At 70.8% G+C, this 14,553-nt stretch overlaps 1 protein-coding gene across 1 annotated transcript; it reads left to right on the forward strand.

Annotated features, from left to right (window-relative positions):
* The first annotated feature begins 1,555 nt into the window (after nt 1–1,555).
* On the forward strand, nt 1,556–14,141 carry FCGR2A (Fc gamma receptor IIa). The gene is made up of 10 exons (XM_075724595.1): nt 1,556–1,697; nt 3,101–3,187; nt 3,238–3,348; nt 10,325–10,582; nt 10,676–10,960; nt 12,530–12,799; nt 12,897–13,199; nt 13,692–13,713; nt 13,817–13,926; nt 14,020–14,141. Exons 1-10 carry the CDS (start codon nt 1,556–1,558, stop codon nt 14,139–14,141), a joined length of 1,710 nt encoding a protein of 569 aa, XP_075580710.1.
* The last annotated feature ends 412 nt before the right edge of the window (nt 14,142–14,553 follow it).

The following is a 14,553-nucleotide window of genomic DNA, read 5'->3' on the forward strand; positions in this document are numbered from 1 at the left end:
GGGTCCCTGTCCTTGGGGATCCCAGCTCTGGGGGTCCCAACCCCTTGGGGGTCTCAGCTCCTGGGGTCCCAGCTCTCAGGGTCCCTGTCCTTGGGGATCCCAGCTCTGGGGGTCCCAACCCCTTGGGGGTCTCAGCTCCTGGGGTCCCAGCTCTCAGGGTCCCTGTCCTTGGGGATCCCAGTTCTGGGGGGTCCCATCCCCTCAGGGTCCCAGCCCCTTGGGGTCTCAGCTCCTGGGGTCTCAGCTCCTGGGGTTCCAGCCCCTTGGGGGTCTCAGCTCTCAGGGTCCCTGTCCTTGGGGATCCCAGCTCTGGGGGGTCGCATCCCTTTGGGGTCTCAGCCCCTGGGGTCCCAGCTCTCAGGGTCCCTGTCCTTGGGGATCCCAGCTCTGGGGGTCCCAACCCCTTGGGGGTCTCAGCTCCTGGGGTCCCAGCTCTCAGGGTCCCTGTCCTTGGGGATCCCAGCTCTGGGGTCTCACCCCCTTGGGATCCCAGCCCTCAGGGTCCCTGTCCTTGGGGATCCCAGCTCTGGGGGTCTCACCCCCTTGGGATCCCAGCTCTCAGGGTCCCTGTCCTTGGGATCCCAGCTCTGGGGGTCCCAACCCCTTGGGGGTCTCAGCTCCTGGGGTCCCAGCTCTCAGGGTCCCTGTCCTTGGGGATCCCAGCTCTGGGGGTCCCAACCCCTTGGGGTCTCAGCTCCTGGGGTCCCAAGCTCTCAGGGTCCCTGTCCTTGGGGATCCCAGTTCTGGGGGGTCCCATCCCCTCAGGGTCCCAGCCCCTTGGGGTCTCAGCTCCTGGGGTCTCAGCTCCTGGGGTTCCAGCCCCTTGGGGGTCTCAGCTCTCAGGGTCCCTGTCCTTGGGGATCCCAGCTCTGGGGGTCACATCCCTTTGGGGTCTCAGCCCCTGGGGTCCCAGCTCTCAGGGTCCCTGTCCTTGGGGATCCCAGCTCTGGGGGTCCCAACCCCTTGGGGGTCTCAGCTCCTGGGGTCCCAGCTCTCAGGGTCCCTGTCCTTGGGGATCCCAGCTCTGGGGGTCTCACCCCCTTGGGATCCCAGCTCTCAGGGTCCCTGTCCTTGGGGGATCCCAGCTCTGGGGGTCCCAACCCCTTGGGGGTCTCAGCTCCTGGGGTCCCAGCTCTCAGGGTCCCTGTCCTTGGGGATCCCAGCTCTGGGGGTCCCAACCCCTTGGGGGTCTCAGCTCCTGGGGTCCCAGCTCTCAGGGTCCCTGTCCTTGGGGATCCCAGCTCTGGGGGTCGCATCCCCTCGGGTCCCAGCCCCTCCCGAGCGCAGGACGCCCACGGGGCTGCTCATGCCCGGTGTCCTTGGAGGGTCCCGGTGCCCGGAGGGACCCTCCTGGGCGAAGGTGCCGGCGGGCTCCTTCCAAACCCAAGCGCGTCCCCTCGCCGGTGCCCGACACGTCCCCGTCACGTGGCGCCAAGCACACGTCCCCCAGGCTGGATCAAAGCCCCGGCGACACCGAAGTCGCTTCCTTCCCCTTTCCCCAAATAGCCCCGTGCAAAGGGCGGGTGGCCCCACCAGCACCCAGCGGCGAGCCAGCATGGCCAGGAGCACGGTGCTGCTCCTCTGCGGTGTGAGTGCCCGGGCGCCAGCCGTGGGGCTGGCCGTGGGCCTGACGCCGCGGGGATGGGCGCCGGGGACCCCTTCCCGCTTTGGGGAGCAGCGGGTTGAGACGGAGCCGGGTGACGCCGGGGGAGGGAGCGCGGCGGCGGCGGCTTGCGGGGGTCCCCCGAGGTCCCACACGCCGGCAGAGCCAGCCACGGGGTTCTTCTACGCCCGGCGTGGCTGGGGCCGTGGGGACGGGGCTGGGGGGGGGGACAGGCGTCGCAGGGGTGGGGGTTGTGGGGACTGGCACCATGTGGCTGGGGCGGCTGTGGGGCTGGGGATGTGGGGACAGGGCTGTGGGGCTGGGGACAGGGCTGTGGGGCTGGGGATGTGGGGACAGGGCTGTGGGGCTGGGGGACACGGGGACAGGGCTGTGGGGCTGGGGACAGGGCTGTGGGGCTGGGGACATGGGGACAGGGCTGTGGGGCTGGGGACGTGGGGACAGGGCTGTGGGGCTGGGGACAGGGCTGTGGGGCTGGGGACGTGGGGACAGGGCTGTGGGGCTGGGGACAGGGCTGTGGGGCTGGGGAAGTGGGGACAGGGCTGTGGGGCTGGGGACGTGGGGACAGGGCTGTGGGGCTGGGGACATGGGGACAGGGCTGTGGGGCTGGGGATGTGGGGACAGGCTGTGGGGCTGGGGACGTGGGGACAGGGCTGTGGGGCTGGGGACAGGGCTGTGGGGCTGGGGACATGGGGACAGGGCTGTGGGGCTGGGGATGTGGGGACAGGGCTGTGGGGCTGGGGACGTGGGGACAGGGCTGTGGGGCTGGGGATGTGGGGACAGGGCTGTGGGGCTGGGGACAGGGCTGTGGGGCTGGGGACGTGGGGACAGGGCTGTGGGGCTGGGGACAGGGCTGTGGGGGCTGGGGACACGGGGACAGGGCTGTGGGGCTGGGGAAGTGGGGACAGGGCTGTGGGGCTGGGGACAGGGCTGTGGGGCTGGGATGTGGGGACAGGGCTGTGGGGCTGGGGACAGGGCTGTGGGGCTGGGGACATGGGGACAGGGCTGTGGGGCTGGGGACAGGGCTGTGGGGCTGGGGACGTGGGGACGAGCACCGTGCAGATGTGGCCACGGGGACAGTGGCCACGGGAACGGGGCCGTGGGGCCGGGGGCAGTGGGGTCAGCGGAGGCGTCCCCGTGCCCCACGCTGTCCCCGTGCCCCACGCCAGCCCGGGGCGGCCATGCGGCGCAGACGCGACGCGTGGGCGGCCGTGCCGCAGCCGTGTCCCCTGGGCTCTCCCGGCGGGCGTCCCCGCGCCCTTTCCCACGGGCGCCGGCGTCCCCACGGGCGCAGCTTGCAGCCCACCCCTGCGCCCCCTCCCCTGGGGGGCCCGGGGGGCTGGCGGCAGCCCCCCACCCAGCCCCTCTCCCCTTCTCCCTCGCAGCCCAAGCCCTCGGCCTCGCCGGTGAGTCCTCGCCGCCGCCCCCGGCGCCCGCGCTGGGGGTCCCGGCACGTTGGTGACCCCCGTCGCCCCGCAGGCGCCCAGCGCAGCCGGCTCACGCTGGACCCCCCCTGGACGCCGGCGATGGCCTCGGAGAAGGCGACGCTGACGTGCCAGGGCACCGGCGCGCCCGGCCCCACCGACTGGCACGTCGACCGGCGGTTCTGGAAGCAGACGGAAGCAACCGCATCCGCGTCTCCGAAACGGAGAGCGGGAGCCACAGCTACCAGTGCCGCGGCCCCGGCGCCGAGCTCAGCCCCCCCCTCGCCCTGACCTTCCTAGACGGTGAGGAGCAGCGGGGTGCCCCCGCCCTGGCACCCCCGGGACCCCAGGGCTGGGGGGGGGGGCTCTGTTTCGCAGCCGCTCGCCCCTCGTGCGCCGGAGCCCATCCCCGTGCAGGCGGGTGCGGCCATGCGCGCGGCGGTGCAGCCCCATGCGCGCGAGTGCAGCCCCGTGCACGGCGGTGCAGCCCCGTGCACACGGGTGCGGCCATGCGCACGCCGGTGCAGCCCCATGCGCGCCAAATGCAGCCCCGTGCACAGTGGCGCAGCCCCATACACACGGGTGCATCCATGCACGCACCGGTGCATCCCCATGTGTGCGAGTGCAGCCCCGTGCACACCGGTGCAGCCCCATGCATGCGGGTGCATCCATGTGCACAGCGGTGCAGCCCCGTACACACGGGTGCATCCATGCACGCACCAGTGCAGCCCCGTGCACACCGGTGCAGCCCCATGCGTGCGAGTGCAGCCCCGTGCACACGGGTGCGTCCATGTGCACGCCGGTGCATCCCCATGCGCGCAAATGCAGCCCCGTGCACAGCGGTGCAGCCCCGTGCACGTGGGTGCATCCATGCGCGCACCAGTGCAGCCCCATGCACACGGGTGCATCCATGCACACACCAGTGCATCCCCATGTGTGCGAGTGCAGCCCCGTGCACACGGGTGCAGCCATGTGCACGCCGGTGCATCCCCATGCGTGCGAGTGCAGCCCCGTGCACAGCGGTGCAGCCCCATGCATGCGGGTGCATCCATGCGCGCACCGGTGCAGCCCCGTGCACACGGGTGCGTCCATGCGCGCACCAGTGCATCCCCATGTGCGCAAGTGCAGCCCCGGGCACACCGGTGCATCCCCGTGCAGGCAGGTGCGGCCATGCGCGCGGCGGTGCGGCCATGCGCGCGGCGGTGAAGCCCCATGCGCGCAAATGCAGCCCCGTGCACAGCGGTGCAGCCCCGTGCACGCGGGTGCGTCCATGTGCGCACCGGTGCAGCCCCATGCGCGCAAGTGCAGCCCCGTGCGCACCGGTGCATCCCCGTGCATGCGGGTGCGTCCATGTGCACAGCGGTGCAGCCCCATGCGCGCGAGTGCAGCCCCATGCACACAGGTGCATCCCCGTGCACACTGGTGCGTCCATGCGCGCACCGGTGCAGCCCCATGCGCGCAAATGCAGCCCCGTGCACAGCGGTGCAGCCCCATGCATGCGAGTGCAGCCCCGTGCACAGCGGTGCAGCCCCGTACACACAGGTGCATCCATGCGCGCACCAGTGCAGCCCCGTGCACGCGGGTGCGTGCATGCACGCACCGGTGCATCCCCATGTGCGCAAGTGCAGCCCTGTGCACAGCGGTGCAGCCCCATGCATGCGGGTGCAGCCCCGTGCACACGGGTGCATCCATGCGCGCACCAGTGCAGCCCCGTGCACACAGGTGCGTGCATGCACGCACCGGTGCATCCCCATGTGCGCAAGTGCAGCCCTGTGCACAGCGGTGCAGCCCCATGCGCGCGAGTGCAGCCCCGTGCACAGCGGTGCAGCCCCGTGCACACAGGTGCGTCCATGCACGCACCGGTGCAGCCCCATGTGCGCAAGTGCGTCCCCGTGCACACTGGTGCATCCCCGTGCAGGCGGGTGCATCCATGCACGCACTGGTGCAGCCCCATGCACGCAAATGCAGCCCCGTGCACGCGGGTGCGTCCATGTGCGCGGCGGTGCGTCCATGCGCGCGGCAGTGCATCCCCATGCGCGCGAGTGCAGCCCCGTGCACACGGGTGCATCCATGTGCACGCCGGTGCATCCCCATGCGTGCGAGTGCAGCCCCGTGCACAGCGGTGCAGCCCCATGCATGCGGGTGCATCCATGTGCACACCCGTACACACGGGTGCATCCATGCGCGCACCAGTGCAGCCCCGTGCACGCGGGTGCGTCCATGCGCGCACCGGTGCATCCCCATGCGCGCGAGTGCAGCCCCGTGCGCGCGGGTGCGTCCATGTGCACGCCGGTGCAGCCCCATGCGCGCGAGTGCAGCCCCGTGCACACTGGTGCAGCCCCATGTGCGCAAGTGCGTCCCCGTGCACACTGGTGCATCCCCGTGCACGCGGGTGCGTCCATGCGCGCACCGGTGCAGCCCCATGTGCGCAAGTGCAGCCCCATGCACACGGGTGCGTCCATATGCACGCCGGTGCATCCCCATGCACGCAAATGCAGCCCCATGCATGCAGGTGCGGCCATGTGCGCGGCGGTGCGTCCATGCGCGCGGCGGTGCATCCCCATGCACGCGAGTGCAGCCCCGTGCACACGGGTGCGTCCATGTGCATGCCGGTGCATCCCCATGCGTGCGAGTGCAGCCCCGTGCACAGCAGTGCAGCCCCGTGCACGCGGGTGCGTCCATGCGCGCACCGGTGAATCCCCATGCGCGCGAGTGCAGCCCCGTGCACAGCAGTGCAGCCCCGTGCACGCGGGTGCATCCATGCGCGCACCGGTGCATCCCCATGCGCGCAAGTGCAGCCCCGTGCACACCGGTGCATCCCCGTGCATGCGGGTGCATCCATGTGCACAGCGGTGCATCCCCGTGCACGCAGGTGCATCCATGTGCACAGCAGTGCATCCCCGTGCACGCCGGTGCGTCCATGTGCACACCAGTGCAGCCCCATGTGCGCAAGTGCAGCCCCGTGCACGCAGGTGCGTCCATGTGCACACTGGTGTGTCCATGTGCACGCCAGTGCAGCCCCATGCGCGCGAGTGCAGCCCCATGCACACTGGTGCGTCCATGTGCGCACCGGTGCGCCCCCATGTGCGCAAGTGCAGCCCCGTGCACACCGGTGCATCCCCGTGCATGCGGGTGCATCCATGTGCACAGCGGTGCATCCCCGTGCACGCCGGTGCATCCCCGTGCATGCGGGTGCATCCATGTGCACAGCGGTGCAGCCCCGTGCACGCCGGTGCAGCCCCATGCGTGCGAGTGCAGCCCCGTGCACACGGGTGCATCCCCGTGCACACTGGTGCGTCCATGCGCGCACCGGTGCAGCCCCATGCACGCAAGTGCAGCCCCGTGCACGCCGGTGCATGCCCGTGCATGCGGGTGCGTCCATGCACACACCGGTGCATCCCCATGCGCGCGAGTGCATCCCCGTGCACACAGGTGCATCCCCGTGCACGCCGGTGCATCCCCATGCACGCCGGTGCATCCCCGTGCGCGCACAGCGGTGCATCCCCATGTGCGCAAGTGCAGCCCCGTGCACGCCGGTGCGTCCCCGTGCACGCGGGTGCGTCCATGCGCACACCGGTGCATCCCCATGCGCGCGAGTGCATCCCCGTGCACACAGGTGCATCCCCGTGCACGCCGGTGCATCCCCATGCGCGCACAGCGGTGCATCCCCATGCGCGCGAGTGCAGCCCCGTGCACACTGGTGCGTCCATGCGCACAGCGGTGCAGCCCCATGTGCACAAGTGCAGCCCTGTGCACACTGGTGCGTCCCCGTGCACGCGGGTGCGTCCATGTGCACGCCAGCGCATCCCCATGCACGCAAGTGCATCCCCGTGCACGCCGGTGCATCCCCGTGCACGCGGGTGCATCCATGTGCACAGTGGTGCAGCCCCGTGCACGCCGGTGCAGCCCCATGCGCGCGAGTGCAGCCCCGTGCACACAGGTGCATCCCTGTGCACACTGGTGCATCCCCGTGCACACTGGTGCGTCCATGTGCACGCCAGTGCATCCCCATGCACACGAGTGCATCCCCATGCACACTGGTGCATTCCCGTGCATGCCAGTGTGTCACCTGTGTACTCTGGGTGCATCCCCTGCACACACCGGCGCATCCCCGTGCACATGGGTGCATCCCCCATGCACACGGGTGCATTCCCGTGCACGCCAGCGCATCCCCGTGCACACGGGTGCATCCCTGTGCACATGGGCGCATTCCCGTGCACGCCAGCGCGTTGCCTGTGTACTCTGGGTGTACCCCCTGCACACACCGGTGCATGCCTGTGCACGCCAGTGCATCCCTGTGCACGCCAGCACATCCCTGTGCACGCCAGTGCATCCCCATGCACACAGACGCATTCCCATGCACACCAGCACATCCCCGTGCACACGGACGCATTCCCGTGCATGCCAGCGCGTCGCCTGTGTACTCTGGGTGCACCCCGTGCACACACCAGTGCATCCCCTTGCACGTGGGCGCATTCCCGTGCACGCCAGCACATCCCCGTGCACACAGATGCATTCCCATGCATGCCAGCGCGTGGCCTGTGTACTCTGGGTGCATCCCCGTGCACACACCGGTGCATTGCCGTGCACACGGGCGCATCCCTGTGCACGCCAGCGCGTCGCCTGCGTACTCTGGGTGCATCCCCGTGCACACGGGCGCATCCCTGTGCACGCCAGCGCATCCCTGTGCACGGCAGCACGTCGCCTGCGTACTCGGGGTGCATCCCCGTGCACACGGGCGCATCCCTGTGCACGCCAGCATGTCGCCTGCGTACTCTGGGTGCATCCCCGTGCACACGGGCGCATTCCCGTGCATGCCAGCGCATCGCCTGCGTACTCGGGGTGCACCCCCTGCGCACACCGGTGCATCGCCGTGCACACGGGCGCATCCCTGTGCACGCCAGCGCGTCGCCTGCGTACTCTGGGTGCATCCCCGTGCACACGGGCGCATTCCCGTGCATGCCAGCGCATCCCTGTGCACACGTGCGCATTCCCGTGCACGCCAGCACGTTGCCTGTGTACTCTGGGTGCATCCCCGTGCACACACCAGTGCATCGCCGTGCATGCGGGCGCATCCCTGTGCACGCCAGCGTGTCGCCTGCGTACTCTGGGTGCATCCCCGTGCACACACCGGTGCATCCCTGTGCACATGGGCGCATTCCCGTGCACACCAGCGCATCCCTGTGCACAGGGGTGCATTCCCGTGCACGCCAGCGCGTCGCCTGCGTACTCTGGGTACATCCCCGTGCACACACGGGCGCATTCCCGTGCATGCCAGCGCATCCCTGTGCACGGCAGCGCGTCGCCTGCGTACTCTGGGTGCATCCCCGTGCACACACCGGCGCATTCCCGTGCATGCCAGCGCATCCCTGTGCACGCCAGCGCGTCGCCTGCGTACTCTGGGTGCATCCCCGTGCACACGGGCGCATTCCCGTGCATGCCAGCGCATCCCTGTGCACGCCAGCGCGTCGCCTGCGTACTCTGGGTGCATCCCCGTGCACACACCGGTGCATCCCCGTGCACACGGGCGCATTCCCGTGCATGCCAGCGCATCCCTGTGCACACGTGCGCATTCCCGTGCACGCCAGCACGTTGCCTGTGTACTCTGGGTGCATCCCCGTGCACACACCAGTGCATCGCCGTGCATGCGGGCGCATCCCTGTGCACGGCAGCGCGTCGCCTGCGTACTCGGGGTGCATCCCCGTGCACACACCGGCGCATTCCCGTGCACAGCAGCACGTTGCCTGCGTACTCTGGGTGCATCCCCGTGCACACACCGGTGCATCCCCGTGCACACGGGCGCATTCCCGTGCATGCCAGCGCATCCCTGTGCACGCCAGCGTGTCGCCTGCATACTCTGGGTGCATCCCCGTGCACACGGGCGCATTCCCGTGCACGCCAGCACGTTGCCTGCGTACTCTGGGTGCATCCCCGTGCACACACCAGTGCATCCCCGTGCACACAGGCGCATCCCTGTGCACGCCAGCGTGTCGCCTGCATACTCTGGGTGCATCCCCGTGCACATGGGCGCATCCCTGTGCACTCCAGCACGTTGCCTGCGTACTCTGGGTGCATCGCCGTGCACACGGGCGCATTCCCATGCACGCCAGCGCGTCGCCTGCGTATTCTGGGTGCATCCCTGTGCACACACCGGCGCATTCCCGTGCATGCCAGCGCATCCCTGTGCACGCCAGCGCGTCGCCTGCGTACTCTGGGTGCATCCCCGTGCACACGGGCGCATTCCCGTGCATGCCAGCGCATCCCTGTGCACGCCAGCGCGTCGCCTGCGTACTCTGGGTGCATCCCCGTGCACACACCGGTGCATCCCCGTGCACACGGGCGCATTCCCGTGCATGCCAGCGCATCCCTGTGCACACGTGCGCATTCCCGTGCACGCCAGCACGTTGCCTGTGTACTCTGGGTGCATCCCCGTGCACACACCAGTGCATCGCCGTGCATGCGGGCGCATCCCTGTGCACGGCAGCGCGTCGCCTGCGTACTCGGGGTGCATCCCCGTGCACACACCGGCGCATTCCCGTGCACAGCAGCACGTTGCCTGCGTACTCTGGGTGCATCCCCGTGCACACACCGGTGCATCCCCGTGCACACGGGCGCATTCCCGTGCATGCCAGCGCATCCCTGTGCACGCCAGCGTGTCGCCTGCATACTCTGGGTGCATCCCCGTGCACACGGGCGCATTCCCGTGCACGCCAGCACGTTGCCTGCGTACTCTGGGTGCATCCCCGTGCACACACCAGTGCATCCCCGTGCACACAGGCGCATCCCTGTGCACGCCAGCGTGTCGCCTGCATACTCTGGGTGCATCCCCGTGCACATGGGCGCATCCCTGTGCACTCCAGCACGTTGCCTGCGTACTCTGGGTGCATCGCCGTGCACACGGGCGCATTCCCATGCACGCCAGCGCGTCGCCTGCGTATTCTGGGTGCATCCCTGTGCACACACCGGCGCATTCCCGTGCATGCCAGCGCATCCCTGTGCACGCCAGCGCGTCGCCTGCGTACTCTGGGTGCATCCCCGTGCACACACCGGCGCATTCCCGTGCATGCCAGCGCATCCCTGTGCACGCCAGCGCGTCGCCTGCGTACTCGGGGTGCATCCCTGTGCACACACCGGTGCATCCCCGTGCACACGGGCGCATTCCCGTGCATGCCAGCGCATCCCTGTGCACGCCAGCGCGTCGCCTGCGTACTCGGGGTGCATCCCCGCGCAGCGGGAGCCCCCCCCGGCCGCATCCCCGCGCCCCGGCTCTCTCTTGCAGACTGGCTGGTGCTGCAGGTGCCGCCGCAGGCGCCGCTGGAGGGGGACACGCTGCGGTTGCGCTGCCGGGGCTGGAAGAACACGCGTGTCGCCCAGGTGCGGTTCTTCCGCGAGCAGGAGGTGCTGCGGGCACCCTCCCAGGAGGCCGAGCTGCTCCTGCCCCGGCTGCAGCTGCAGCACAGCGGGCGCTACCGCTGCCAGGCCACCGTTAACTACATCTTCACGAAGGAATCGGCGCCGCTGAGGGTGACGGTGCAAGGTGAGCCCCGGCCCCCCCAGCGCCCACCCGCCGGGGAACAGCCCCCCGCCTCGCCGGCGGGCTCGGCGTCACCGGCCCCCGGCTCCTTCCCAGAGCTCTTCTCGGTGCCGCTGCTGCGCCTGGAGGGCCCGGCCGAGCCCCCCGAGGGGGCCACCCTCGCCCTGGGCTGCCTCAGCCGCCGCAGCCCCCTGCGGCCCCTCGCCCCCCTCCAGTACGTCTTCTACCGGGATGGGGCGGTGGTGGGGGGGCCCCAGGGCTCCCCCCAGCTCTGGCTGCCGGCCGTGGGGCTGGCCCACTCGGGGAACTACTCGTGCGAGGCGCAGGCGGAGACGGCCAGCGTGTTGAAACGCAGCGCCCCGGTCACCATCAGGGTGTACAGTGAGTGGGAGGGAGGGATGGGGATGGACCGGGGCCCCACGTCCCTGCTGCGGTCCCTCCATCCTCCCTGGGATCCCTCCATCCTCCCTGGGATCCCTCCATCCTTCCCTGGGATCCCTCCATCCACCCCGGGATCCCTCCATCCTCCCTGGGATCCCTCCATCCTCCCTGGGATCCCTCCATCCTTCCCTGGGATCCCTCCATCCTTCCCTGGGATCCCTCCATCCACCCCGGGATCCCTCCATCCTCCCTGGGATCCCTCCATCCACCCCGGGATCCCTCCATCCACCCCTGGGATCCCTCCATCCTCCCTGGGATCCCTCCATCCTTCCCTGGGATCCCTCCATCCACCCCGGGATCCCTCCATCCTTCCCTGGGATCCCTCCATCCACCCCGGGATCCCTCCATCCTTCCCTGGGATCCCTCCATCCACCCCGGGATCCCTCCATCCTCCCTGGGATCCCTCCATCCTTCCCTGGGATCCCTCCATCCTCCCTGGGATCCCTCCATCCACCCCGGGATCCCTCCATCCTTCCCTGGGATCCCTCCATCCTCCCTGGGATCCCTCCATCCTTCCCTGGGATCCCTCCATCCTCCCTGCGATCCCTCCATCCTCCCTGGGATCCCTCCATCCTTCCCTGGGATCCCTCCATCCTCCCTGGGATCCCTCCATCCTTCCCTGGGATCCCTCCATCCTTCCCTGGGATCCCTCCATCCACCCCGGGATCCCTCCATCCTCCCTGGGATCCCTCCATCCTCCCTGGGATCCCTCCATCCTTCCCTGGGATCCCTCCATCCCTCCCCACATCCCTCCATCCTTCCCTGGGATCCCTCCATCCTTCCCTGGGATCCCTCCATCCTTCCCTGGGATCCCTCCATCCTCCCTGGGATCCCTCCATCCACCCCGGGATCCCTCCATCCTTCCCTGGGATCCCTCCATCCTCCCTGGGATCCCTCCATCCTCCCTGGGGTCCCCTCCATCCCTCCCCAGGGTCCCCCCCATCCCTCCCCATGTCCCCCCCATCCCTCCCCATGTCCCCCCACTCCCCCGGTCCCCCCATCTCCCTGGGGTCCCCTCCATCCCTCCCCATGTCCCCCCACTCCCCAGGTCCCCCCATCTCCCTGGGGTCCCCTCCATCCCTCCCCATGTCCCCCCACTCCCCAGGTCCCCCCATCTCCCGGGGTCCCCTCCATCCCTCCCCATGTCCCCCCACTCCCCAGGTCCCCCCATCTCCCTGGGGTCCCCTCCATCCCTCCCCAGGTCCCCCCATCTCCCTGGGGTCCCCCCATCCCTCCCCAGGTCCCCCCACTCCCCCAGTCCCCCCACTCCCCAGGGTCCCCCCCCATCCCTCCCCAGGTCCCCCCACTCCCCTGGTCCCCCCATCTCCCTGGGGTCCCCCCCATCCCTCCCCAGGGTCCCCCCATCTCCCTGGGGTCCCCCCCATCCCTCCCCAGGTCCCCCCATCTCCCTGGGGTCCCCCCCATCCCTCCCCAGGGTCCCCCCATCTCCCTGGGGTCCCCTCCATCCCTCCCCAGGTCCCCCCACTCCCACCCCGCTCCCCCCCGCAGGGGTCCCGGTCTCGGGGGTGACCGTGGCAGCGCAGCCCCCCGGGGCCCAGGTGGCCGAGGGCGACCGCCTGCTGCTGAGCTGCTCGGTGGCGGCGGGCACGGGGCCCCTCTCCTTCTCCTGGCACCGGCAGGGCTCGGCCGCGCCGCTGGGCACGGGCCGCCGCTACGAGCTCCGCGCCGCGCAACGCCGGGACGGCGGCCGCTACCACTGCGCGGCCAGCAACGGCGGCACCGCGGCCCGCAGCCCGCCGCTCTGGGTCACCGTGCTGGGTGAGCGGGACCCTCCGGCTTCGGGTGCCCCCCACCCGCAGCATCGCCTCATCCCGCGCCCCCCGCTTTGACCCCCGGCACCGTCTCTGCCCGGCAGTGCCGGTGGCCGGTGCCACCATCGCGATGGCGAGGACGGAGGCGGCGGTGCCGGCGGGCGAGAACCTCAACCTGAGCTGCTCGGTGCAGGCGGGCACCGCGCCGGTGACCTTCACCTGGCTGCGGGACGGGCAGGAGCTGGGCTCGGGGCCCGTCCTGGTGCTGGGGGCCGTGGGGCCGGCGCACGCCGGGACCTACCGGTGCGTGGCCACCAACCGCCTGGGCGCCCATCGCCTCTTCCGCACGCGCAGCCCGGCGCTGGCCCTCTCGGTGACGCAGCCAAGACGGTGGCAGCGGGGCGCAGGTGGGGGCCGCGCTCATCTGCCCCCTCCCCGGCGTCCCTGCGGGGGGTCTGGGCCCCCCGCCCCGAGGCCGGCGCTGACCCCCGGCTCGTCGCCGCTCTGTCCCCAGCCGTGGCCGTGGGGCTCAGCGTGGCGCTCCTGCTCCTGCTCGGTGCTGCCGTGGCCTGGCACCTCCGGCGCCGCGCGGGTGGGTGGTCCCGCTTGGGGGGCGTGGGGGGGGGGCAAGGGGGCTGCACCCCACATCCCCCATCTCGCCTGGGGCTGCGCCCCCCGCTGCGCTCGGGTTGGGGTCCTGGGGGCCCTCCCTGCTCACGGCCCCCCACCTCGTCTGGGTGTGCAGGGCTGAGCCCCCGCTACCGCCAGCTCGGGGGTCTGGGGGTGCCCCCTCCCTCCTGGGCACGCAGGGCTGAGCCCCAGAGCCCTTGGGGGGGGTCTCGGGGGTCCCCCACCGCTGTCACCCCGGCGTCACTCACACCCCCCCCCTTGCCTTGCAGCCGCCGGGAAAAGCCGGGAGAGGTGAGTGGGGGGTCCGACCCCGAAGCCCCTTTCCCCAGGGCTGGACAGGCAGCCCCTCCCCCTGTCTGCCCCCACCTCAGGGACCCCCCCCTTGTCCCCACAGGGACCCTACGGCCCCCCCGGAGCCCGAGGGGCACCGGCTGGAGCCCGCAGCCCCCGCCGAGGTGCCGGAGGACGGGGAGGTGCTGTACGCCCACGTCGTGCACGGTGGCGGTGAGTATGGGGGGGGGGGACACGGGGGACACCCACCGCCCACACCTGTCACCGGCCCCAGCCCGGGGGGCCCTGAACCCGTTTCTCTTCCAGGCACCCCCCGGGGGTCCCCGCGCCCCGGGCCCTGGCAGGAGCCACCGGTCACCTACGCGGTGCTGCCGGGTCCCCACGCGCGGCTGCGGCTCCCGAGCGACGCCTACGAGAACGTCCCGTGACATCTGGGGGGGTGCTGGGGGGGGGGGCCACAGGGGCCATTTCCATGGTATTGGCCCCAAAATGCAGCTTTTTTTTTTTTTTTTTTTTTTTGATTAAACTGGGAGAAATGGTGGGGTTTTTTCTCTCCTCCACTCAGAAACACGCGGCAGCCACCGCCACGGCCCCCACCGTTAACAGAAACGCTCCCGCCCCGGTTGCGCGCGGTGCTGCTTTACTGGGGGGGGGGGGGGGAAGGCAGCAGAAATGGGGGGCAGCACCACGCACCCCGGGGCAGCTTCAGCCCCCCCCCCCTGGGCTCAGGGGGGGCCCGGCGCGGCGTGCAATTGCCGGAGGCAATTTGGGGCCGAAACCAACCGTGTCCAGGGGGAAAAAGGTCCCGTTCGCCATCACAGTCCCAGGAGGGGGGGTCGG

This window comes from Pelecanus crispus, chromosome 22 (genome assembly GCF_030463565.1).
Source record: "Pelecanus crispus isolate bPelCri1 chromosome 22, bPelCri1.pri, whole genome shotgun sequence".
Classification (NCBI taxonomy): Eukaryota; Metazoa; Chordata; class Aves; order Pelecaniformes; family Pelecanidae; genus Pelecanus; species Pelecanus crispus.

Coding starts and splice junctions, on each gene's coding strand:
- FCGR2A (XM_075724595.1), top strand. CDS start 1,556: ATGGCCAGGAGCACGGTGCTGCTCCTCTGCGGTGTGAGTGCCCGGGCG. Junction 10,583..10,675: donor GCTGAGGGTGACGGTGCAAG/GTGAGCCCCGGC, acceptor GCTCCTTCCCAG/AGCTCTTCTCGGTGCCGCTG. Junction 13,714..13,816: donor GCCGGGAAAAGCCGGGAGAG/GTGAGTGGGGGG, acceptor TTGTCCCCACAG/GGACCCTACGGCCCCCCCGG.